The sequence below is a fragment of the Pan troglodytes genome, chromosome 9, assembly GCF_028858775.2.
Source record: "Pan troglodytes isolate AG18354 chromosome 9, NHGRI_mPanTro3-v2.0_pri, whole genome shotgun sequence".
Lineage (NCBI taxonomy): Eukaryota > Metazoa > Chordata > Mammalia > Primates > Hominidae > Pan > Pan troglodytes.
The window spans coordinates 106,916,171-106,940,697 of NC_072407.2; the positions used below are offsets into that span (position 1 = coordinate 106,916,171).

The 24,527-nt window shown below is 34.8% G+C and overlaps 1 protein-coding gene across 2 annotated transcripts in view; it reads right to left on the minus strand.

The window, feature by feature from the left end:
• Positions 1-18,745: 18,745 nt before the first annotated feature.
• The window catches only part of CASP12 (caspase 12), a 34,204-nt gene continuing 28,422 nt past the window's right edge, over positions 18,746-24,527 (minus strand). The window contains exons 7-11 of one of the 2 annotated variants that reach the window (XM_063784483.1): positions 23,996-24,230; positions 23,204-23,371; positions 20,012-20,121; positions 19,504-19,623; positions 18,746-18,913 (exon numbers count right to left, since the gene is read on the minus strand). In XM_063784483.1, coding sequence (XP_063640553.1) covers positions 19,525-19,623; positions 20,012-20,121; positions 23,204-23,371; positions 23,996-24,230 — 612 coding nt within the window. In that variant the 3' untranslated portion in view covers positions 18,746-18,913; positions 19,504-19,524. The remainder of the gene's footprint in view (positions 18,914-19,503; positions 19,624-20,011; positions 20,122-23,203; positions 23,372-23,995; positions 24,231-24,527) is intronic. The other variant, XM_063784484.1, reaches the window with a different exon arrangement.

Below are 24,527 nucleotides of genomic sequence, written 5' to 3' on the forward strand. Positions count from 1 at the left end.
ATATTAGCTTTAATGGAAATGTTGGCAATGAAAATGGAAAATAGGAAAATGTATAAATAAGTAGAAATAAATTGAACATTCGTGAACAATTAATGGATCAAAGAAGAAACCAAAAAAAAAAAAAAAAAACAAACAAACTAAGCCCAAGTTAGCAGAAGGAAGCAAATAAGATAGATTACAGTAGAAATAAGTTAAATAGAGATTAGAATAATAACAGAAAAGATGAACCAAACTAAGAGCTAGTTTGTTGAAAACATGAGTAAAATTTAAAAACATTTAGTTAGACTAAGAAAAAAATAGAGAAGACACAAATAAATAAAATGAGAAATGGATAATAAACCTGGCCAGGAGAGAAAGATATTAGTCCTGAAAGTAGGAACAGGAAGCAGTTAAATCCCAGATGAAGCAGCGCAGCTGAGTGACTTTCCCTGCTTGCCTCTTTTCCCTGCCTGAGAAGGAAGCTGAGAGTTTTTCTTCTTTTCTTTTCTTTTCTTTTCTTTTCTTTTTTCCCTGCCCTGGGACCTGATAGCTTCACTGATGAATTCTACCAGATATTTAATAAAGAATTAATATCAATCTTTTTTCAAAGTCTTCCAAAAATAAAAAGAAAGGAAAGAAGACTTTCAAACTCATTTCACAAGGCTAGTATTACCCTGATACTAAAGCCAGATAAATAATTTAAAAACACTTACAGGCCAATATCTGTCATGAACATAGATACAAAAATTTTAACAGAATACCAGCAAACTGAATTCAACAAACTATTAAAAGGCTGATATACTGTCATCAAGTGGGATTGATTCCTGAAATTCATGGATGGTTCAATATACACAAATTAATAAATGTAATACACCACATTAATAGAATGAAGGATGAAAATCATGTGATCATCTCAATATATGCAGAGAAAGTATTTGATAAAAAGCAACATCCTTTCATGTAAAAAATTATCAACACATTATGTACAGGAGAAATGTACCTCAACACAAGAAGCCCACAGCTAATATCATACTCAATGTTGAATGTTGAAAGCTTTTTTTCTAAGATCAAAAAACAAGACAAGAATTTCCCCACTTGCAACTTCAACATTGTTCTGGAAGTCCTAGTTAGAGGAATTAGGTAAGACAAGGAAATAAAAGGCATCCAAAATGGAAACGATAGAGTAAATTTTTTCTGTTTGCAGATAACATGATTTTATACTAAGAAAATCCTAAAGACTTCACCAAAACACTGTTAGAACTAATAAATGAATTCAGTGAAGTCACAGGATACAAATCAACATATAAAAATCGATTGCATTCCTATATACTAAAAACAAACTATCCAAAAAAGAAATTAAGAAAAAAATTCATTGAAAATACCACTCAAAAAGAATAAAATACATAGCAATAAATTTAATAAAATGAATGACATATCTGTATATTGAAAATTCTGATATTGATGAAGATTTAGGAAGACAAAAATAAATGCAAAGATATCCTCTGTTCATAGATCAGAGGAATCAATATTGTTAAAGTGTTCATACTACCCAGAAATGTAATCTCTATCAAAATTTCAAGGGCATTTTTCACTGAAATAAAAAAAAAAAAAAAAATCCTAAAAGTCACATGGAACCACAAAAAACTAAATAGCCAAAGTCGTAAGAATGGCAAGAAAAACAAAGCTGGAGATATCAAACTGCTTGATTTTTAAAAATACTACAAAGCTAAAGTAATTGAAGCAGTATGGTACTGCCATACATATGGGGATATACACTAATGGAATAAAACAGAAAGCCTAGAAATAAATCCACACATTTATGGTTAATTCATTTTTGGCAAAGGTACCAAGAACACACAGTGAGGAAAGGATAGTCTTTTCAATAAATCCTGCTGGAAAAACTGTATATTCACATACAAAAATAATGAAATTGGATATTTATCACACACTATTTAAAAAATCATTGCAAAATGGATTGAAGGCCCAAAACTGTAACAATACTAGAAGAAACCTTAGGGGAAAAGCTTCATGACATTGATCTGGGAAATGTTTTTTTGGATATGACCTCAAAGTACAGGCAGCAAAAGTGAAAATGGACAAATGGGATTATATCAAACCAAAAATCTTCTACACAATAAAGGAAACAACAGAGTGAAAACACAACCAATGGAACTGCAGAAAATATTTGCAAACCATGCATTTGATGAGGGTTTACTATACAAAATGTATAAGTAACTTAAAAATTTCAATAGCAAGAAAGCAAATACACTGATTAAAAAACGGGCAAAGGAGCAGAATAGACATTTTTCAAAAGAAGACATACAAATGGACAACTGGTGTATGAAAAAATGCTCAGCCTTACTAATTAGGGAAATGCAAATTAAAACCACAATGAGATATTACTTTGCAACTGTTAGAATGGCTAAGATATATACATGTGTGTAAATGTGTATGTATGTATACAGAAACCTGGGTCGATGTACACTGAGTGTCAAAAGTGCCTTTTGTTGGCCAGTTAAATGACCCTTTGTATATAGGCTGTGTGTGTGTGTGTATATATATGTGTGCATATATATGTGTGTGTGTGTATATATATAACACAACAGAATACCATGCTTTACATGCTTAATCTTAAACACAAAGAAGTCTTAAACACAAGGAAATCTTGTCATTTGTGACAGCATGGATGTACCTGGAGAACATTTTTGTTAGGTGAAGTAAGCCAGGCTCAAAAAGCAAATACTGCATGATCTCACTCATATGTGGAACTAAAAAAGTCAAACTTACAGAAGCAGAGTAGAATGGTGGTCTTCATGGTCTGGGGTGTGGGAAAATAAAGTGATGTTGGTCAAAGGGTACAAAGTGTCAGTTATGCAGAGTGAGTAAATCCTGGAGACCTAATCTATAACTTGATGAATATAGTTAATACACTATTATATGTTTAAAATTTGCTAAAGGAGTGGATCTTAAATGTTCTCCCCATCCCCACACACACTCAATGGTAAGGATCTTAGATAATGGATATATTAATCAATTTGGTTCTGGTAATCATTTCATAATGTACACTTGTATCAAACCATTCTATTATACACATTAAATAGATACAGTTTTTTGTCAATTATACCCAATAAAGCTAGAAAAAAAAAGAAGATTAAAATCATGGAGTTTTGAGAGATATAGGATTTACAGGTTGACTTGATGTGGATATACAAAATAAGAGAGAAGTCAAGGGGAGCTCCCTGTTTCTGGCTTTGACAATGAGCTGGATGCTAGTACCCTTCACTACAAGGAGAAATCAGTATGTATTACAAATTAGCTACACAGGAACGGGTTGACATCACATTTGAACCTGTTGTTTGTGTAATACATCCACTGGTGACATTGAATGAAGGCTTGGGTTTATGGTTATAGAGCTCAGGAAATACAGATTTTGGAGTCTTAGCCTTATACATGAACACTGAATCCTTAGAAATAAATAAGATATTCCAGATAAAGCGTGTAAAGCATCGCAAGTGAGGCTAGAAATGAGGAATTGAGAAAGCCAAATGTAAAGTGAGTTGCAGGAGAGGAGCCTGCTTTTGAAGAATCTGTGAATAAAGTGCCTCAGAATACAGAGACTATAGGGGGGAAACGTCTGCAGTGATATTTGCTTGAAACAAGTTAACTTTTACTTTGGCTTATGAATAATTGGTGTCCCTGTCAAGAGCATTGGGAATGAAGTAATTATGAGAGAAGTCACACAACAGTAGTTCCAGAAATGTGTGAGAATTAGAAAATGAAGGCTGTAAAATGCAACAAGCTATTGAATGGACAGGAGTCTTAGAATTTTAAAGTCAAAGAAATGCTGACCACAGTTAAGAGATATCAGAAGAGAAGAATCTGTGGTTATGCAAAATAGTTACACAACAGTTATACAACGGCCAGCTGGCTCTTATTAAATAGAAAATGCGGGAAAAGTGGAGGAATGGCATGCAATATTCAAAAACTCCTGTTGCTTTCTACAATTATCATTGAAAGTCACATAGTACATCCTTACTAATGTTTAGTGTCTTGTCCTTATGTGATATTTGTAAGAGCATGGCTCCTTTTTCTGTATTATTGACCAGCCTTCACATTTTATTTGGGAGTATAATTTAATTTTATAAGACATGTGGAAAATAAAACTTTTACCAAATAGTCTTTTAAGAATCTAAATGGATACAGTTAACTGTTTCCAACGTGAAACCTCACTGATTAAACAAACATGTATTGAGTGACTGCTAAATGCCAGGTACTGAACACATAGAAGAAAATAAAGCATTTTTTAAAAACTAAACAAACAAATAAAAAACTCTGCCCCATGGTGTTAACATACAACCTTCACTTATAAAATTTTATGTTTACCTTAAATTTCATGTAGTTTCATAAACAAATCCATTAAATTTCATGTTATGTGATGAGACCTGTCACTTCTTATTCTTTTCCCTAACCCTCAATATCTCATACAGTTCTCTGAGTAAATGGAATTAATATTAAAATGACCTACTTAATTATTACCACATTTACTAAAACATTGGGAATTAAATAATTAAAGATATTTACTAATATGAGAAATGGATTGGTTTCGAATATGAAGTAGCCATATCATCTGACTATATTTTATGTAAGTTGAGCTGGCCCAATTTGTGATAATAAGGACAAAATCTCAGAGATCCTCTAAGGGAGAACGCAGTAATCTTTATTAATTCCCCAACTTTGATTCAACCATTTTGACTTATTTTTCCTATTTTTAGAAATTTTAAGCAAAGCACTTTACCATAAGTTGACCCTCATTAGTACCACTTTTCCTTATGTGATTCTCCATGAAGTTACAGAAAGGACAATAATAATTATTACCATTTACTTTCACTGTTATTTTACAATGAAATACAATCTGTGAAAATAAAAATGAAAGTCCTATCTAAAGTAAATATCTTCTCCCTGCTACAATATAGATTGTGATTTAATTTTCTTTTTTTTTTTTTTTTTTTTTTTTTGAGACGGAGTCTCGCTCTGTCGCCCAGGCTGGAGTGCAGTGGCGCGATCTCGGGTGATTTAATTTTCAAACATATATTTTAAATTCATATTTGAAGTGAAAACTGTTTTTTGTTTGTTTGTTTGTTTGGGGGATGCAAAATTTAGTAGCACAAATAACCTTTACATGTTTCCAATGAACTAGCATAGATGAGTCACTGAGATAAAAGCTGTCACTATTGAGTTTATACCAACTCTACTGTAAACATAGAAAGGTTATAATGTGGTAATATATTGTGGCTAAAAGACAAAGTTTAGCAATATTATTATGTATTTGAAAGTTTAATTTTAGTTTAGTATATTTTTCATTTCATAAATTTGAAGTAAAAGTAGAAAGGAATAATGATAAAATGATGAGGTCCTCAACACTTCAGGCAATTTGGAAATTCTCTAATTAGCAATAATTGCAGAATCAGCGCTTACTACACACTTGAAGTAAATGCCTCTTTAAACAAACTACAATTTAAATATTTCTCATACAAATATAGAAAACAACGTTGTCTTAAAAGGAAATAAAATAAAAACATACTGATAAGCTGCTGAGTTAATTGCTGTGTTCAAATTGTCCTATCTATTTTTACCTTTAAAAATGTATGCCCTACTCTTTTATTACCATCTGCAGAGATGAAAAACTATAATTTTTGCACTTGAATTAAAGCCATGCTCACCTACTTTGAAAATAATAACTGATACTTCATGTCTCATGATATCAAGGAAAAAGTAGAATAAATCCATATTAAATTAATAATAATTAACATAATTAATGTATTTATGCTACCATACCATATTAAATGTTTTCAGAAAAGGGACAAAATACTTCTAGTTTATTGTTTTGATTGTTGGAAGGATCCAGAAGCAAATAATTTCTAAATAGTAGTTTTTTCTTATTTCTTAATTTGTAGTATTTACTTTTTTTCATTGTGGTTTTGATTTTAAGTTTATTAGAAATAGAAATTATAATGTTGTGTTTCAGGGTGTATGTAAGGTATTAATTTTAGCTTGTTAACCAATGAGTGCACTTTTCTTTTTCCTGTGACAACTTGCTCCCTCAGCTGGACTTCTTTCTGACTATCTAACCAGATCTGGGAGCTTCAGGTTCCTTGTTCCCTTGGCTTTGCCATTGATAACTTCCTGTCCAATCCTACCAAAGTCTGGAACTGGAACATCCAAGGGTTGCCCTTAGACGCCTTCTCTACTGAGAATGGCATCATCATCAAGCGAGGCTTGATGAGGTAAGGGTGCAGCTGGGAGTGGGTGTGGCCTGGGAGTAGGGGCTGTCCTCTGACCTGTGCTCCCCCTTTAGGTGGGCACGGGTAATACAAACAAAAAGAGCTGGAGAATGGTCCAGGTCCAAACATAGCTACTTTCAAACCGTTGATAACTGGGATGAAAAACAAGAATTTCGTGATGGTATTGTTTAAAAAAGAATGAAAGACTAACTTGCTTTTCTTAGTATTTACTAAATCAGAAACCTTGCTGTACACACACACACACACACACACACTTACTTTCTTAAACATAACGAAGCTGCTTGTATTGGTTTTTTGCTTCTTTATGTTTTCCTTTAATATAAAATTGGATAAAATGTTTGAATGCCGTTATTTTACTTTTCTTAACTCTGCGTATAGAGTGTTATGCAATTTTTTTCTTCTTCATATAATTTACAATCCTTTAGATTTTAAAAGTTACGTTTTTCTCATTTTCTTTCTTTGTAAATGGTAGTGGGTAGCAATTTGTGGATTTAGGTGAAGTGACATAGACTTTCCTATGTCACTTCTTTCACAGGAAGAAGTGTTTAAACTATACACTGAGGAGGAGAAAATATCTAGGAAAAGAGAAGAAAGTTGGCAAAACCATGGTCTCCTTCTTCCTGAATTTGTAACTTGGCCTACAAAGAAAGCATCAGTCCTACTACACAGGAAGAGTCAACACTCGGAGGAGGCCTTCTGCACTTTGTCCTCGCCTTTTCACTCCTCATAATGGGAAAGAAAGTAAGTTATCTAATCTGTGAAATAAGAATATGTTGCATATAATCAGTTTGGCCTCTTCTTCGTCTTTTTGGAGGGGCATATGCTTAGAAAACACAGTTTTCCCCTCTTACCTTTCTTGGGAGACATGTTCCACGATTGTCAGTGCATGCCTGATATCTATGATAGTACTGAACACTAATATACGGTGCTCCTTCCTGTACATATACTATGATAAAGTTTAATTTATTAATTAGGTATAGTAAGAGATTGATAATAATATCTAATAGTAAAACAAAAAATATAAGAAGATACTGTAAAAATGTTACGTAGATATAGTCTTTCTCTCCCTCTCAAAATCCTGTAATATTTAGACCATAATTGACTGCAGGTAAATGAAACCACAGAAGACAAAACACGGATAAGGCGGGACTATCGTATTCATGCTCTTCTCTGCTATGAAATAATTTTACCACATTAGGGTCTGTGAATGCAGCCAGGGGAAGGGTGCTATTATGGGAGAGTGCCTCACTTTCAGGCAAAAGATATTCAAAATAATCTTAGGACACCAACTTAATGGTAAAGGAGTTTTACTTATTTCTAACTATCTGAATAGGGTGTGGACTTCTTAGTTTGTTCACAATTAAATAGAAGGGAGAGAAACATGATTATTTGGAAGTTCTGATTAATGTTTAACACTCTTGAAAATATAATGGAGTAAATGCATCTAATCATGGTCATTTACTCTTTTGCCATGACAATAAAACACTTTGAACTTGAATTGTAAAAGATATTTAAATTCTTATCTATAAATGATGTGATTTCTTTCCCATCTAGCCTAATCTCTGGTATATTTAACATGATGAATCCATATACATTTTGGGAATATATGCTTTATTTGAGAATTTATTCCATTCCCTAAGTATTTCTGAGCACAAATTCTATTTTATATAATTTGGTAGGTTCTGTGCAGATGAGAATAAAAGGGGGATCATTTACCCTAATAAATGCTTATAGTTTTAGGAAAGGATAGACATTAAACAAAAAAATTGGTAAATATATAATTACAATTTGTGACAAGTACATTGAAGGATTTTTAAAAATCTCATTTTTATGCCAGTAAATAACAGGATATCCAGTTTAGACTGAGGATCAGAGAAGTCCTCTCTGAAGAAGTGCCTCTTAAGATGATGGCTGAAGAAGGCATATGAGTTAGCCCAATGGACAATGAAAGGAAAATTACTGTATTACAAGCAGAAAAAAACAACATGTGAATGCCTGGAGGCCCTGAGGCCCTTAGGTGAGAAACTGCTTGTCTGCATGTGGTTCAGAGAAAACAAATTATATAAAACGAAGTTAGAAGCGTCGGAAAGGTTTGTTAAGGATTTTTTTTTTTTTAAGATTTTGTAAGACCACTCAGGCTATTGTTTCGAGAATGAATCAGAGGCAGGAGTAGGGTTGGCGAGGATGCAAAAGAGATGGGGATATCTAATATTACTTTAGCAGACTCTCTCCTTTCTGTCACTTGTTATCCTGTGAAGATATCACTTGCTTCCCAATGAATAAAAATTAGGAAAATTGGTCTCCTGTTTTCTCATGCTCAGGGAACATCTTCTTTTCTGTACTTTTCTTCAGACAGGGAAGAAGATCAGTGAAGTAATAAGAAATACACATATTGGTCTCTAACCCCAGTCCCTAGCACAGAACTCCTAAAACTATTGCAATTTTCTGAGCAATAGAGGTGCTAAAAGAATCTTTTGTTCTAATGTTTAGTCTCTGCCCTGATTCCTGAGACAAAGCTCCTAGTAACATTGTAGATAAAGGTGGTAGGTTAATTGTTTGTTCTAATATTTGGTCTTTGATGTAGGGTCTTGGCACAGAGGTCCTAAATCCTTTTGAATTTCCTGGGTAATAGAAGTATCTTTGGTTGTAATGAGGTGACTTGGTGGGTTTTAGGATGGGGCTGGTCACCAGAAAGACTAAACCATGGTTATATGCTTGGAGCTCTCATCCCCACCCCCCATTCCTCAAAGAGAAGAGAAGGGCTGCAAATGGAGTTTATAATCAGTCATGGCTACATGATGAAGCCTCCATAAAAATCTTTGAACTATGGGGTTCAGGAGCTTCTGAGTTGGTGAACACATCTCAGTGCTGGGAGGATGGTGCACCTCAACTCCATAGGGACGGAAGCTATCCTTCCAGACCTCACCCTATGTACCTCTTCCTCTGGCTGTTCATCTGTATCCTTGGTTATATCCATGATTAATAAGCCAGTAATTCTAAGTAAACTGTTTCTCTGACTTCTGTGAGCCACTAATGCAAAACATGATTTATAGCTGGTTAAGAGGAAGTATTGTTGATAACCTACTACTTGCAATTGGCCTTTGAAGTGGGGGAAATTTTTATGGGAATAAGCCTTTAACTTGTGGGATCTGACACCATATTAGTCCATTCTCATGTTGCTAATAAAGACATACCCAAGACTGGGTAATTTATAAAGGAAAGAGGTTTAATTGACTCACAGTTTAGCATCTCTGGGGAGACCTCAGACAACTTACAATCCCGGCAGACAGGGAAGCAAACATGTGTTTTTTCACATGGCAGCAGGAGAGAGAATGAGAACCAAGTGAAGGGAGAAGCCCCTTATAAACCATCAGATCTCATGAGAACTTACTATCACAAGAATAGCATGGGTAAAATAGCCCCCATGATTCAATTACCTCCCATCAGGTTTCTCGCAGGACATATGGAAATTATGGGAACTACAATTCAAGATGAGATTTGCATGGGAACACAGCCAAACCATATCAGACACTATCCAGATCCCATTATCTATCTAGATAGTGTCAGAATTAAATTGAATTATAGGAAACCCAGCTAGTGTCTGCCGGAGAATTCTTTGGTGTGTGGGGCAAGACTCCCATACATCTAGTGTCAGAAGTGTTGAGTTGAGTGATTGGTTGAGTGCATGAGACTAGAAATAAACAATATGATTTTTTCTTAAATCTCAGAAGGCCAACACTTTGCTTTTCTAGTTCTGAAATAATCAGAAAATAGGGTGTCATTTTGCTGAGAATTGCCATTTCAGACCAAAGATACACTGAACTTCAGAAAAAGATTAAGCAGTTCTGAGAATCAAGGGCTATGAAAGTAAAACGAAAATAAGACAGAGAGGAAGGAAAAAAGTGTGACTTCCTATTCTCAAGCCTCAGTGTGTATGTGTGTGGGGGGGAGGTGGTGGGAGTGCATGTGCGTGCTCATATATGCACTAGTTTAAGAATCTAGTATGTTTCAATTACTTTTAATTTTCCGTTTGTCTTCAAAATCCATGTCTTCTTCCAGAGGTCCACTTTCAATAACAACAACACTTCTACTTGCCTTTCTTTAGAAACTTAAACTATCATAAAAGTCATTTCTCTTTTCCTTCTTGAATTATTCAAAGTCTGGTGCCTTAGACTTTCTTCTTCTGCCCAGACTATGCTCACACTGATGAAACCTGGGGAATCTATTCCTTTGGGTTGGGGAATATTGCCTATTCTCTCCAACAGTAAACATTAAAGATGAATTTCTTCCTAAATTACTTAAGGGCAGACACACCAGTTCTAAGTATATTACATTTTCTCTAAAGCACACATAGTTTAGTCTCATTAAGGAATATAAATTTATCCCATCAATTAGACTTTGACCTGACTTGAAAAACGATAGCCTTAGTATTATGATGCTGAGAAGCATTTGCCTCCTTCCCAAGTCTTCTTTCAATACAGAAAGACACTACATTAGCTGAGAATGCAATATGTGGGAAATTGCCTTGATGCAGTGGAAGCACTAACTGGCGAGCTATCCCAGAGGTCGAGGAACAGAAAGGCTTTCAGACCAAATTAAAATGACCAAACCACATGGCTTATTAAATTGATTAAAATACTGAGCAAAAAACAAGGAGAATGAAATGGGGTAAGGTAATTCACTTAGATAGGTGCAAACAGGGTGAAAGGACTACACTCCCTGAGTCCTAGGGTTCACAATGTGCATAAATCTTGCTTCTCTTTTGAAACATCAGCCTTCATGGGTGCTGGTTCAATGATGAGGGCCAGAGTTAATGTCTGAACAGAGAAGGGCCCCAAGGGAAGATATCCTGAACCAAGGACACAAACCTCCTCTTTCAGAGAGATGCAGGAGAAGTGTGCTTGATGCAAGAGTAGCATCAATTCATTTGTTGAACAGCCTTTGGTTTTATTTGCACTTTTGGGCAGGATCAGAATAGAACCATACTTGGTATCTTATTGAACTTCTTGGGTAGGACTAGAATAGAACCATGCTGTGTGTCAACAAGTGGTGGCTAATTGAGGTTTAATAAAGTTCTTGATCAAGAAGTGGCATCCTCAAGATGTGGGTCTTTTCATCCTTTGCATCTAAGCAGCATGTTTTTGTTCCATCACATTTTCTATTTATTCTATCTCTGGTTGTCATACAGGTTACTAACTTACTATCTGTTTTTACCAGATCATCTGAATTCTACCTATGTCTCACAAATTACTTCTTTTTCATTATATATAATAAACCTATCCTGTGGGTTTTGCCTATATCTCACATGCTTATTTTCCAGCATATTATTGTCCATGTTTAGCACTTCTTATGAATTCCATCCATCCTATTTGTTTTTTAATCTTCTATAGCAGAACTGAATATTCTCAACAGTGCAGCAGAATCCCATTACATAATGCCATTAGCCAATCCATCTAATTTGATTACTGTTATAATCACAAAATTTGTTTATTGTATTCCCCAATATTTTTCCAGACCAAAAAAAGAGAGCTTGCATTTTTAAAGGAATTAAGAGACATTTGTCATACTTCAATTGAGAGATGATTTTTGCCTTAGCCTGGGCCTACCACACCGGATGTGGAAAAATGGATGAAACTGAGAGAAAATTAGCAGAACTAGGTGACTGATTTTATGTGGGATTTGCAGGAGAAAAAGATATCAAGGATAACTCCAAGTTTTTTGGTTCTGTATAAGTATCACTCACTAAGAAGTGTGGGAAGAATGAAGGAAGAGTTAATTGAGGAGTAGAAAGACGTGATAAATATAAATCCAGTTTTGGAATTATGTCCCAAAAATATACCAGTTGTCAATTTGTTAAATATTGATGTGAAACTTAGAAGACAAATCTATTGAGTATATACAAAGTTGGGAATATAGCAACATATAGATGACATTGAATACAATGAAATTACATGATTTCATCTAAGGAGAAAATGTAGAAGTGATAAGAGAAGTCAGTGGATCAATATATATGACTATTTATACATACATATTTATAGTGTACTACATGCAGGCCAATGTTTTAGTTTTTTATTGTGTCAACTTAACTAAGCTGAAACTAAGTTTCTCAGAATTCCTCTCCGTATGTAGTTCCAGGTTAGCTTAGGCCACAGGAGCTGTTTTTTCCTGAGATTTGGAAGATGAGAGTAAAGCAGCATCCATAATTTATTAGACATGGAAGCCTGGTGAAAAACACGAGCCACGTTGCAACTTAGGTCTGTCGCCACTCTTGTGGTTGGTTGGAGAAACAGCCAGGCCCACCGTTCCTGCGGGTCCAGTCAGTTTTCTCCTTCAGCTTCCTCAATTCTTCAATCAGATGATTACTTAGATCCAGGTATGAGTTTAACATTAGCTCCTTCTGCAGAACACACCCATCTCCAAAGTTGGAAGCATAGCAACAGTGAGAGACTGGAATGAGTTTAGTCCAGTCTTTTGGTTTTTAGCTGATTCATACAGGTTTTAGGTTGTCTTGCTTCTTTACCATCAAGTCTATTTTCACTCACCTCTTGCTTACCCTGCCAGGTACCCTACAGGCTCCAGTCATAGACAAAGAAGCATCAGCTTCACATAGACCATTGAAACAGCTTTCAGAGGATTCTGCTTCTCTGATCAAATTCTGAATGATACAGGTACAAACAATCTGATTCTGCTTTTGTGGTAATGCTACTGTAACACTAAGAAGAGCAGAATGATTTTGATAAGTTACATAGGACACAGCAGTGCACTGTACCAGTCATTAAACAATTATTTATCAACTTTAATTTCATCCTTCCATACTTTGCACTATGATCTCAGGTTTGGAATTCTGCAAACCCTACTTTTCCTTGGTCGGATAGCTTTTTGTTAAGATTTTGCCAATAAGGGCTGAAATAAGTGCAGTGGCATACCATATGAGTATGGTGATGAGAAGGGGTATTATTTTGGGCAGTGATGGTAATGGTAGCAAATTCTAAAGTAAGAATGTGCCTAGCAGGTAAGAGGAAAAGCTTGGTGGGGTTTGAATTTGGAGAGGTAGCCCAGAAGATAGTTCCTTTAAGTGCAAAGCAAACGTGTAGAACCTGTGGGCAATAGGAGACACCAGCTAACATGTAACTTGTGTATAGTGACCAATATGCATATGGAAGGATGCTTAACCAATTTATAAAGGAAATACCCAAAATTTAAAGTGATTTTATTTGTGGCTTGACAAATCAACAGAATTAACTATATATCACATTGGTGAAACTATAGATAAATGGGCCCTGTCACTTTCTGCTCACAGATAGTACCCATTTGGACAATTTTCTTAACAATACCTTACACAGAAAAGTTAAAATTTAATGCTTTTGACTCTTTTCAGTTCTGAGAGTTTATTCCAATAATTTTATCAGACAGAAACTTAAAGATATATGTACAAGGGAATTTTTATTACAGAAATTCTTAAGATAACAAATTTAGAAATTACCTAAATTCATAAAATAAATTCTAGTACACCTATTAAAAGGAATATTGGGTAGCTATTAAATGTGGAAACAATGCACGGCAGAGGCAGCCAGTTGAGACCCAATATTGTTTTTTCCTTTCCTAATAGAATCCCCAGTATTTAGCTAATCATGTGGTAACATGCAATGAATATGTCACTTTTCATCTCATTGCTAAGGGTTGCTCTGTTACTAAATTCTGGTTAATGGCTTATAAGCATAAATGATTCCCTGAAAGGGAGGGCAAATGTGTTTTTTTCCTCTCTTCCTCCTTGTTGGCTGGAGTATGCTTTTAATAGTAGTAATGGCTGTAGTTCCGGTAGCCACCTTGAACCAAGAGGTGACCTTTGAAAGGCAGGCACTCACAGAGGAGTGACAGAAAAGACAGCTGGTGGCAGTGGGCAGGTGGGACAGAGAGGGGATGAGAAAAATCAGAAAATTATGTAAATATGGCACCCTAAAGTTGTACCATAGATTGTCATCCCCAAGATTTCTGAATTTATTCCATTTATGTCACCTATTCTTCACATATCTGTTACTCAATTTAATTCTAGGTGATTATTTTTAAGGAAAATTGAAAAGCAGGTCATAGAGTGGCTTGTACAGTATGCTTCTCATTGTATATGTCTTTGTATGTGAGGAGACAAAGAAAGACAGAAAGGTGAAAATGAGAGAACATATGGCATCTTGTGGAACATAGATGATTTTCACTTCCCTCTTTATAATTTTTAGTTCTGTTTGGATAGTTTTACAAAATTGCCAATGTTCTCAAGATTAAAACAAAATAAAGAGTTTTTAGTTTGCATAACTAAGCCTTCATCTAGATGAAAAGTTAAAATAATCACTACACACATGCAAACATATATTGGTAATTTGTTTTTAAAATTTACATCATTTTGATAGTTTTTAATAGTAACTATTAAGGATTAAACTTAGGCTGGCCTTTATATGTGCTTATAGGTTAACTTATAGGTGAACTCAGGTATAAAACATGTTCAAGTATTATTGGTTTATTAAAAAATATCATTTGTAGTTCCCTAAAAAATACGTATTATTAAAAATACCCTATGAAATAATGAAAAATAAATCAAGAAAGATGAGAATCCCTTCTATAAATATAAATATGGGATTTCAAAATCAACTATTAGCAAAATTATTTTAAGTGTAGAAGAAATAAACCTACATTACAAAGATGTCATACTAAGAAAGCAATCACTGCTTCATATTAGACCACTGGCTAGTATGATCATATAAGTATTCTAAATACAAAGATTATACTTTCCATTTATTCTATCTATTCTACATGAGGACTTCAAATAACACTGAGAGATGAATCATATGAAAAATAGCAATGTAAATATACATTTAATTATATAAAAGCTAGCTAAAAATCAACAGGAAATATATTTAATCAGGAAACTGGAAGAATTCCTATTAAGATAATAATTCAGAATATTCGCTATCATTATTTTAATTGGCTATATAATCTAGACATATAATAAATATAAAACTTTATGAAAATAAAATAAAAACTGTGGATATTGGTGAGAAAGAAATCTAGAATTTGTGGATAATAAAATTTTATGTAATTAATTTTCAAAGGATAAAACAAAAAATTATCTAGATCCATGAATTGAATGCTCAATAAAGCTGCTAATATGGATATATAATTTGATATTTACAAAAACTGCATATATGTATATATATATAATTTACATATTGGTATGGTTTTCCTGTGTCCCCACCTAAATCTTATCTTGAATTGTAACTCCCACAATTCCCACATGTCGTGGGAGGAACCTGGTGGGAAGTGGTTAAATCACGGAGGTGGGTCTTTCCTGTGCTGTTTTCATGATAGTGAATGAGTCTCATGAAATCTGATGGTTTTTTAAAGAGGAGTTCCCTGCACAAGCTCTCTCTCTTTGCCTGCCCACATCCAGGTAAGAAATGACTTGCTCCTCCTTGCCTTCTGCCATGATTGTTCCTCCGCAGCCTCCCCAGCCATGTAGAACTGTAAGTCCATTAAACCTCTTTCTGTGGTTAATTCCCCAGTCTTGGGTATGTCTTTATCAGCAGCGTGAAAACGGACATATATATTTAAGAATCTAGGGAATCTGTCATTTTTTTTCCTTTACATCCACAGCATTGATCAGTTAGAAATGTTGGAGGAAAAACATTCTTATTCAAAATAGTAACAAAATACAAAATGTCTAGGTATATCCTGATTCAGAAATTTGAGGAAGTTATACAAGGAAAAATATAAACATTTGCTCAAAAATTAAAAAATGCATGACAATAAATTTGAAAACCATAGCTCTAGATAAACAAATGTACACATTTAAATTCCATTAGAACCCTATATTAATTATCAGAAAACTTATACAGTCATTATAAAATTTACCTGGAAACACACACAGTATGTGACTAAGGACAGTAAGAACAAGAAAGGGCTGAAGAGGATGATCAAACAGTAATTAGCAATGTAATACAGCGTAAGTCCTGAAAGATGAATCGGTGAATGTAACACTAATTATCTCTACCATAAACAATTGCCCACTGTGTGGCAGGCAGTGCAACAGGGAGGTGCTACATGCACATAATATTACACCTGCTCAATATGAGTCAGATACTAGCACGCCCACTTCATACCTGGAAACTGGTGTCAGATAAGCTAATTTATTAAAAGTACCATAATTAGTAATCTGAAAATTTATGATTCAGAAGGAGTCATTACACAATGAAGATGCTAATCAAAGAGAATGATTACCTGATTTTCAATGTTCTAGACCATATCTCCAGAGACCTAATTGTGGTTTGCTTTTTATAATGGAGGAATATGAGATTACCTGTTGTATGCTTATGTCGAAACTTTTTCTTTAAGCTAGTTTGAGTGAGTTTCAATCCCTCGTAGTAAAAGTTTCTCTAAAGTAGATACCAATGTCCAGTATTTTTCTTAAATATCCTCCAAGACACCCATTCCATAACACTTTATAAATTAATATTAAAGACAATGTTACAATTGGTGTGTATATATATATATGATTATATACATATGATTCAAGTGGTGTATCATTGACAACTGGTAATTCATTGGAAAAATCAATAATATCCTCATGTCACATTTCACTGCAAAATCATATTGTTTAGAGAATGAATTCATAAAATTTAAAGGAGAATAAGATATTTAAATATATCTTTAATATAATTGTAAGAAATTATAGGTAGTGATACAATATTTAAGCTTGAAAATATAAAAACAAACACAGAAGAAAATATAAATGGATTCTATTACTGAAAATGTGAGTATTCCACATCACATATCATACAGAAAATATAATATCAAAGAACTAACTAAAAATATTATATGACCTAATGTTATATGAGCTAATACACTGTCATATATAAAGGATTTATACAAATTGATAAGGAAAACACACATAAAATTTGAAATAAAATTTAAAAAATAAATTAACAGTTCACCAAAACACAGCAAATAAAGTGGTTAGAATGTCAAATAACGTCAATAACAAAAGGCATGTCAATGAAACTGACTATTTTTACCTATTATATCAGTAATGATTTTTTTAAAAAAAATATTCCTCTACCTACCAGTCATTATCTTGAATTTCTTCTATGCATATAATTTGGCAAAAAATTTTGGCAATAATTTATCAAACAGTTTAAGTGTATGGATCCAGTAATTCTACTTTTTAGTAATACATTCTAAGAATATAAACCTCTTTCTAGACAAAAGTAAAAGTTAAACATGTTCATAATCATATCAACCTAAATGCCCATCAATGATAGACTGGAAGAAAATGTGGCACATATACACCATGGAATACTATGTAGTCATAAAAAGAATGAGTTCATGTCCTTTGCAGGGACATGGATGAAGCTGGAAATCATCATCCTCAGCAAACTAACACAGGAACAGAAAACCAAACACCATATATTCTCATTCATAAGGGGGAGTTGAACAATGAGAACATATAGACACAGGGAGAGGAACATCACATACCAGGGCCTGTCCAGGGGTGGGGGCTAAGTTGGGGGAGGGCATTAGGACAAATACCTAATGCACACGGGGCTTAAAACCTAGATGATGGGTCGATGGGTGCAGCAAACCACCATGGCACATGCATACCTATGTAACAAACCTGCACATTCAGCACATGTATCCCAGAACTTAAAATAAATTTTAAAAAAAGAAAAAGAAAGAGAGAGAAAAAAAGAAAAGAAGAAAGAAGAAAGAAAGAAAGAAAGAAAGAAAGAAAGAAAAGAAAGAAAGAAAGAAAGAAAGAAAGAAAGAAAGAAAGAAAGAAAGAAAGAAAGAAAATAAATAGGAGACTTCAGAGAAAATAACAGATAAGAATCAGGCCTAACTTGCAGCTCGCACCTGGACAGACAGAGCAGCAGGTGGAGCTAAGCTGTGGGGACACAAAACCGTAAGAATGATACAATTGTCTTTGGGGACTTAGGGGAAAGGGTGGGAGTGGGTTGAGGGATAAAAGACTACACATTAGATACAGTGTACACTGCTCGGGTGATGGGTGCACCATAAATCACCACAAAAGAACTTATTCATGTAACCAAACACAATCTGTTCCCCAAAACTTATTGAAATAAACAAAAAGTAAAATAAAATAAATGAATATTGAAATCAACATCTAAAAGTCAGGTGAAAGTTAAATAGTATGCCCTATATATACCTGATGAATATTATAAACTTAGAAGTTATATTTAGGATAGTTTTGTTACTAGTAGTAATGTTATAACAATATAATAAAAGCACACAAAATTGGATATACAAAATAAATAAGCTATATAAAAAACTTGAGTTTTTATGAATAGTTTTAAAAAGGTTGATGATGATTATTTCTTCATTTTTTATGATTTTTAATACTTAATTTTTTCTCCTATAAGCATGACTTAATTTATGACAAAATTAGAAAACAAGCACAATTTTATAATAAAAATTTATTAAGCATTAATTTAGCAAAAATATGAGATTGATTTTAGCCTGGTATTTGAAAAGGTGGACAGCTGAGCAGTTTGGTATAAAAATATTCTTAATCAAAAATTGACCTTTTCTAATAGCAGATTCATAGACACCATAATGCCTTCATTTTCCTAGAGAAAGTAGAAGAAAAGAACATGAGTAATCTGGCTATTATCGGTAAGATGTCAATATAACTAATGTCTACTGTGAGAAATACTTTTACAAAAGGGCTACGGATCTGTCATCCCCAAATGGGAAGACCTGTACTAGGGTCTCATTGCCTCAGCATAGATTTAGCAGCTAGTGGGACATATGGTACAGGAAAGCCTCATCACAAAGAGAGGAGAACATGACTCACAAAAACTGACTTTTGGGTGAAGAGAGACAAACATTGGCTATACATCACATTTCCAATGACTTGACTTTCTGCATACATCAGAATCCAATATTCCCCATTCGCTGAGTAGTTCCTTGAGGGAAATTAGACATAAAGGATTTTCTAGCTGACCACTATTGGGCTACCATTAGTTATACAACCATTGTACTATGACTGATGTCATATAAAACCAGGGTTTCACTGGGGGTCACTAAGAAAAGGCAAATAACACGAGCCTCTATAACTAGTGGGCAGCTGACATGCCATCATTATTCTCCATTCTATCCAGACTTTCTGAATAGACTAAGCAGGGAGCACCCAAATCCACTTCTAGAATATATTTACCTGAGTTGCTTCTTATGAGTTTTAATTCCCAGGAAAGAGATAGAAATATCGTGTCATGGATAGTCTTTCAATGGTGGGCAACTGGGTCAGTATATTTAGGGTCTCAAATGAATGTTGAACCTAAAATGGTAAAGAAAGCCTTTAGAGATGTTCTAAAAGGAAAACCTGACTCTTTCAGGAGTGAGAAAAGTCATGGTGTGTATTAAGGTTGTAGCTAAGTAATGTAAACAGAAGATATTTTTAGCTTTTCCTTAGGTATAGCACATTCACAAATGAATTGTTACTCTAAAAAGAATTCCCTGGGTGAACAAAGCTATCAGAGTCAGGTTATTGGGAAAACCCACAATGGTTCTATGTAGCATTTTGGAAGACCCCATCTTTGAATAAACTTGGAGTACAGGAAGGATTGTCAAGATGAATTAAGAGCTTTGGGATTTCTTATAAAAATTCACAAATGGTTCTCCAAAGTTTTCTGGGGCATAACATTGAAAATAAAAGAAGACCCTACCTTTCGAAAAATTTCCTCTAGATGATGACTCCAAGAATACTCTTTGAAGTAGTAGATAATTTGTGAAATGAAGACAGAGCCATTTGTTTCATGTCTCCAAGAAACATTATCTGCAAATAAAAGGCATCAAAATATTGGAGGATGTGATCTTTTATACGTGTGGAAGACTCCTGGAGACATAACTTTGGGAAAAAAAAATCTGATTTTGTTTCTTTGGAGAAGAGAGGGAAGCCAATGCTAAATAAAGATGGACCTCCAACTTCCATACCAGGCCCAGAAAAAGCCATCATGGACCTTCCTCACTCATAAATCACCTTGATTTTCTAGTAGGCTAGACTGAAGTGATATCCTCTGGGTTTGCAAGTAGTGGAAAAGAGTGTAAGTCCTTTCAGCACTAACTACATAACAGAAAAATAATACAGCCTTGACATTCCTTGATTCTGGGAATGTCATCCTGACTTGTTTCATACTATATTTTTTTGCACTTTTTGTTATGTTGTACAAAAATATTTTCAAGGACTGCTTCTGTTTACCATTTCAAGATGACCAAGTTGCTCCTATAATTTAGAAAAAAAGGCAATACTTCTCTGACTACTACTTTATTTGCCGCCAGCTGCTGATTTCTTCTTACTTTTTAAAGTCAAAATTCCAATTCGGTCTATATTCACCATTCCATTTCCCTTATCCTGCTCACTCCTATCAGGCTTCTCCTTCCTATACCTAACATCAGCTTTGCCAAATGGCTTTCCCCAAGGTAACCATTACCTCCAAGTTACTAAATCGAATAGTCATTCATCAAGCCTCACCTTCACCTGATCTTTCATTCACATTAAAGTCTGACAACGCATACTCCTTGTGTACTTTCTTATTCTCTGATTCTACTTTGTGAGTCAAATTTGCTGGTTCCTATTTCTCTAATATTCAACTCTAGGGTAATTTTAACCTCCATTTCAAGGCCTCTTCTCATGCGATTCTCAATTCTTAGATGATTTCATCCATTTTTAAGATATTAAATATTATCCTTAGGGCAGCATCTCTCAAAATTTTATCCCGAATGCAAATCTCTCCTCTGAAATATACAACTGTGCCGCTCTCTACTCTTCATTGCATCTTAAAATATGCCAAAGCACTTCAAAACTTACTGCAAAACTCACGTTTTAATTGATGCCCCACCATTTACTTGCATGCTGGAGTCACTTCTATCACACCTTCTTGTTCACCTGACATATATTCACCAAACCACTGGGTGGTTAGTCATATTATATTTGTATACTAATTGTTTCTTAGATACAACTTATGACATCTCAAGACTATCAGTATCATCTATGGCTTGCAATATTGTGCTAGCATTTAACCTGTCCTCATATATCGACTCTTGCTGTACTATAATTTATTCCACACTGAACCTCCAGAATGGTCTTCAAAAACAAAAATATTATCATTTAATTGCTTACAGCCTACTAGAATTTCCTGTTACTATTAGTATGAAGGACCATATAAGGCCTCAGGTGTTTCAGTGCCTGCCTCACTCTCCAGCCTCTCCACTAGCATCTCTCCTGATGCTGTGTTCCAGCCACTCAGCCTCCTCTCCTAAGCTCCTTTTTTGTCTGTAAGTTCTCCATACGCACTGCCTTTCCTGACTAAAAAGTTCTGCTCTTACCCTTCATTTGTTAACTCCTTCATTTCTCAAATGTGAACACATATTTTTTAAGGCTTTTACCAGAGTTGACAATTATTATTTATTCTTCTTATATTGTAACTGTGTTTTTCCCACAGTTAGTGCCTGCCTTTCTGACTGCAAACTCCATGAAGTTCAGTAACCATACCTGCTTTAATTGTGCATCCTATGTCCTGCACCAAGCCCAGGCCTAGCACACAATTACATGTAAAAGAAAGAAGGAAAGAAGGAAGGAAGGAAGGAAGGAAGGGAGTAAGGAAGGGAGGAAGGAAAAGAGGGAAAGAGAGAGAGAAAGAGAAAGAAAGAGGGAAAGAGAAAGAAAGAGAGAGAAAGAAAAAGAAAGAGAGAGAGGGAGGGAGGGAGGGATCGAGAGAGGGAGGGAGGGGGGAAGAAAGGAAGGAAGGAAGGAAGAAAGGAAGGAGAAAGAAACAATTTTGCATATTATATTGTATTTCCCAAACTAAATTAAGTATACTTTCAAAATTTGTACCAGGCCTTATATACCTCTTTAACTTCCTTCAACAGCTGTAAGTGTAGAACTTATTATTCAAATAAAATCTTATTAAAACTCGAATACATTACATGAATAGAAGGGAAGCTACTCTAGTTATTTATTCCCCAGGCTGGACTCAGAGTGTCCTCTAGTCCCTCAGTGCTCACATGCAGCCACAAACAACAGCCCTAATCACAACAAAGCTTTTAAGAAAGGCAGAAAGTCAGGCCCCACCCCAGACCTACTGAATAAGAAATCTACTGAATAAGCAAACTACTGAATAAGAAATCAAGTGATTTCTATGTTGATTAAAATTTGAAATCCCTAAATTGAGCATTTAGAACTGTGAACTGTGCAAAGGAGGTATTTAAAAATTGCTCCTGTTCTCCAAATCATTGATAGAATAATATTGTGGATGATCGTTAAAGAGATTTCCTGCAATTCTGACCATTAGCGGTCAAGAATATTCTCTATTTTTCCATTGTATTATGACTTTCCTGCCAAAGGACTGATTTTTTATTCAGTGACTTCACTATCCTAAATTAGTTAACATTTAGGCATTTAAATGTTAACTAGTTTCCTGAAACTAGATTAATAATAATAGGTCAAGAGTTACTGGGATGTGTGGAGCAAGTATAATGGTTTTAGTGGTTGGCTTCTTTAATTGCTGGGAAGTGGCTGTGGAGCTACACTGTGAGAAAATGATACCTTTCTGTGCCATTGCTACATTCTAAAAACAAAATCAAATCATGCCTCACTTTTTGTAGTTAGATTATTCCAAGTCTTGATGCCCACCAAAGTCCTTGCAAAGTCCTGTTAACTTTGAACGTTTCTTCCCAAATCAAGATTTATAGCTTTCTAATTATGAAAGTCTCAGCATTTTAAATCTTTTCTCCACCTAAAATATCCTGGTAATTAGAGAAGAAATGCTCTTTTCGGTGATAAGATATGATCATAGCCAAGCCTACTATCTAGAAACCTACTAAGAAATTTAGAAATTATTCTCTCTGAAATCACTTACGTGGTGTGGAAGATTTGAAAGCAATGAAGTCCTTTTCCACATGAGCCTTTGTAACAGCATCATTACAGATGTTACCTTGCAAGAGCCGACCATGAGTATCTGCACTGGCTTTTCCACTGTCAGTGGTGAACCAAACAATCCCAGCACCATCTGGGAGAGACATTATGTCTAATTAAAGAAGAGATATTTATAAATACACACACATACACATACACACACATACACATATGCACACACATACTCATATGCACAAACATCCACATATGCACACACATACACATACACATGCACATACACATATGCATAGACATACACACAAATGCACACACATATTCAGACACATACACACATACATATGCACACACATACATATGCATACACACATACACACATACGCATATGCATATGCATACACACAGACTCTCTCTTTTACACTGATATCTTTACTTAAGTATATTTTATCATGGCATTACTTAAAAATGCAAGTACCTTACTACTAGAAATACCGCCTCACTTACTGGGAACAAAACAGACCCCACTTGAGTTTAGAACAACCATGTTGACAACATAGTCCCAGATGATTGGGATGTTTCCAATTATTGTACTTATAGTTTCTTTAAAAAATGGTAGGGACTTAATACAATTTCGAAGTGCACTGGACCTAGTAGTACTGAAATGTTGTTTCTCTTGCCCATCCCTAAGAAAATGAACACCAGGCTAATTTTTAAAAGTGCACAGCCACTCCCTGGGGTCTCAAAATCAAGATTTACAGCTTTCTAATTGGGGACTCACTGCCTCGGCAGGCTTGCATGATGACGACCTTGGGTTTGTCTTTCAGACTCTGGCAGTTACGGTTGTTGAAAATTTCAAAGATGGTGTCATCGTGAAGAACATCTGGCTCTTGATCCCAGTGCTTAGTCCCACAGATTCCATTCAGGATGCCATGTGACATAAACACCAGGAATGTGCTGTCTGAGGACTGGTGCTCTGGGTGAGCAGCAAACTGCCTTAGTGCTGTTTCCATTTCCTGAAAGAGACCCTTCAGTCACTATCGAGGAAGTCTCCATGTGTATGTAGTTTGTAATCAAATAATGGGTAGGGTTCACAAAAAGGAGCCAGCACTAAGGAATCAGATGGTTTAGACTGAATAGGATTATAAGATAAACAGTGTTCTGACATAAAACTAGAAAATTTAGCTGTATAGAATATTAAAGTTAGTAGGGTTTTTATGTAGTATCTTGCCCAGTGGTTTTTAGTAAAACCTTAGGTTTCTGAAGATGCTGGGAGATGGAATAAAATGAAGGCCAAGTGAGATGACAGTACA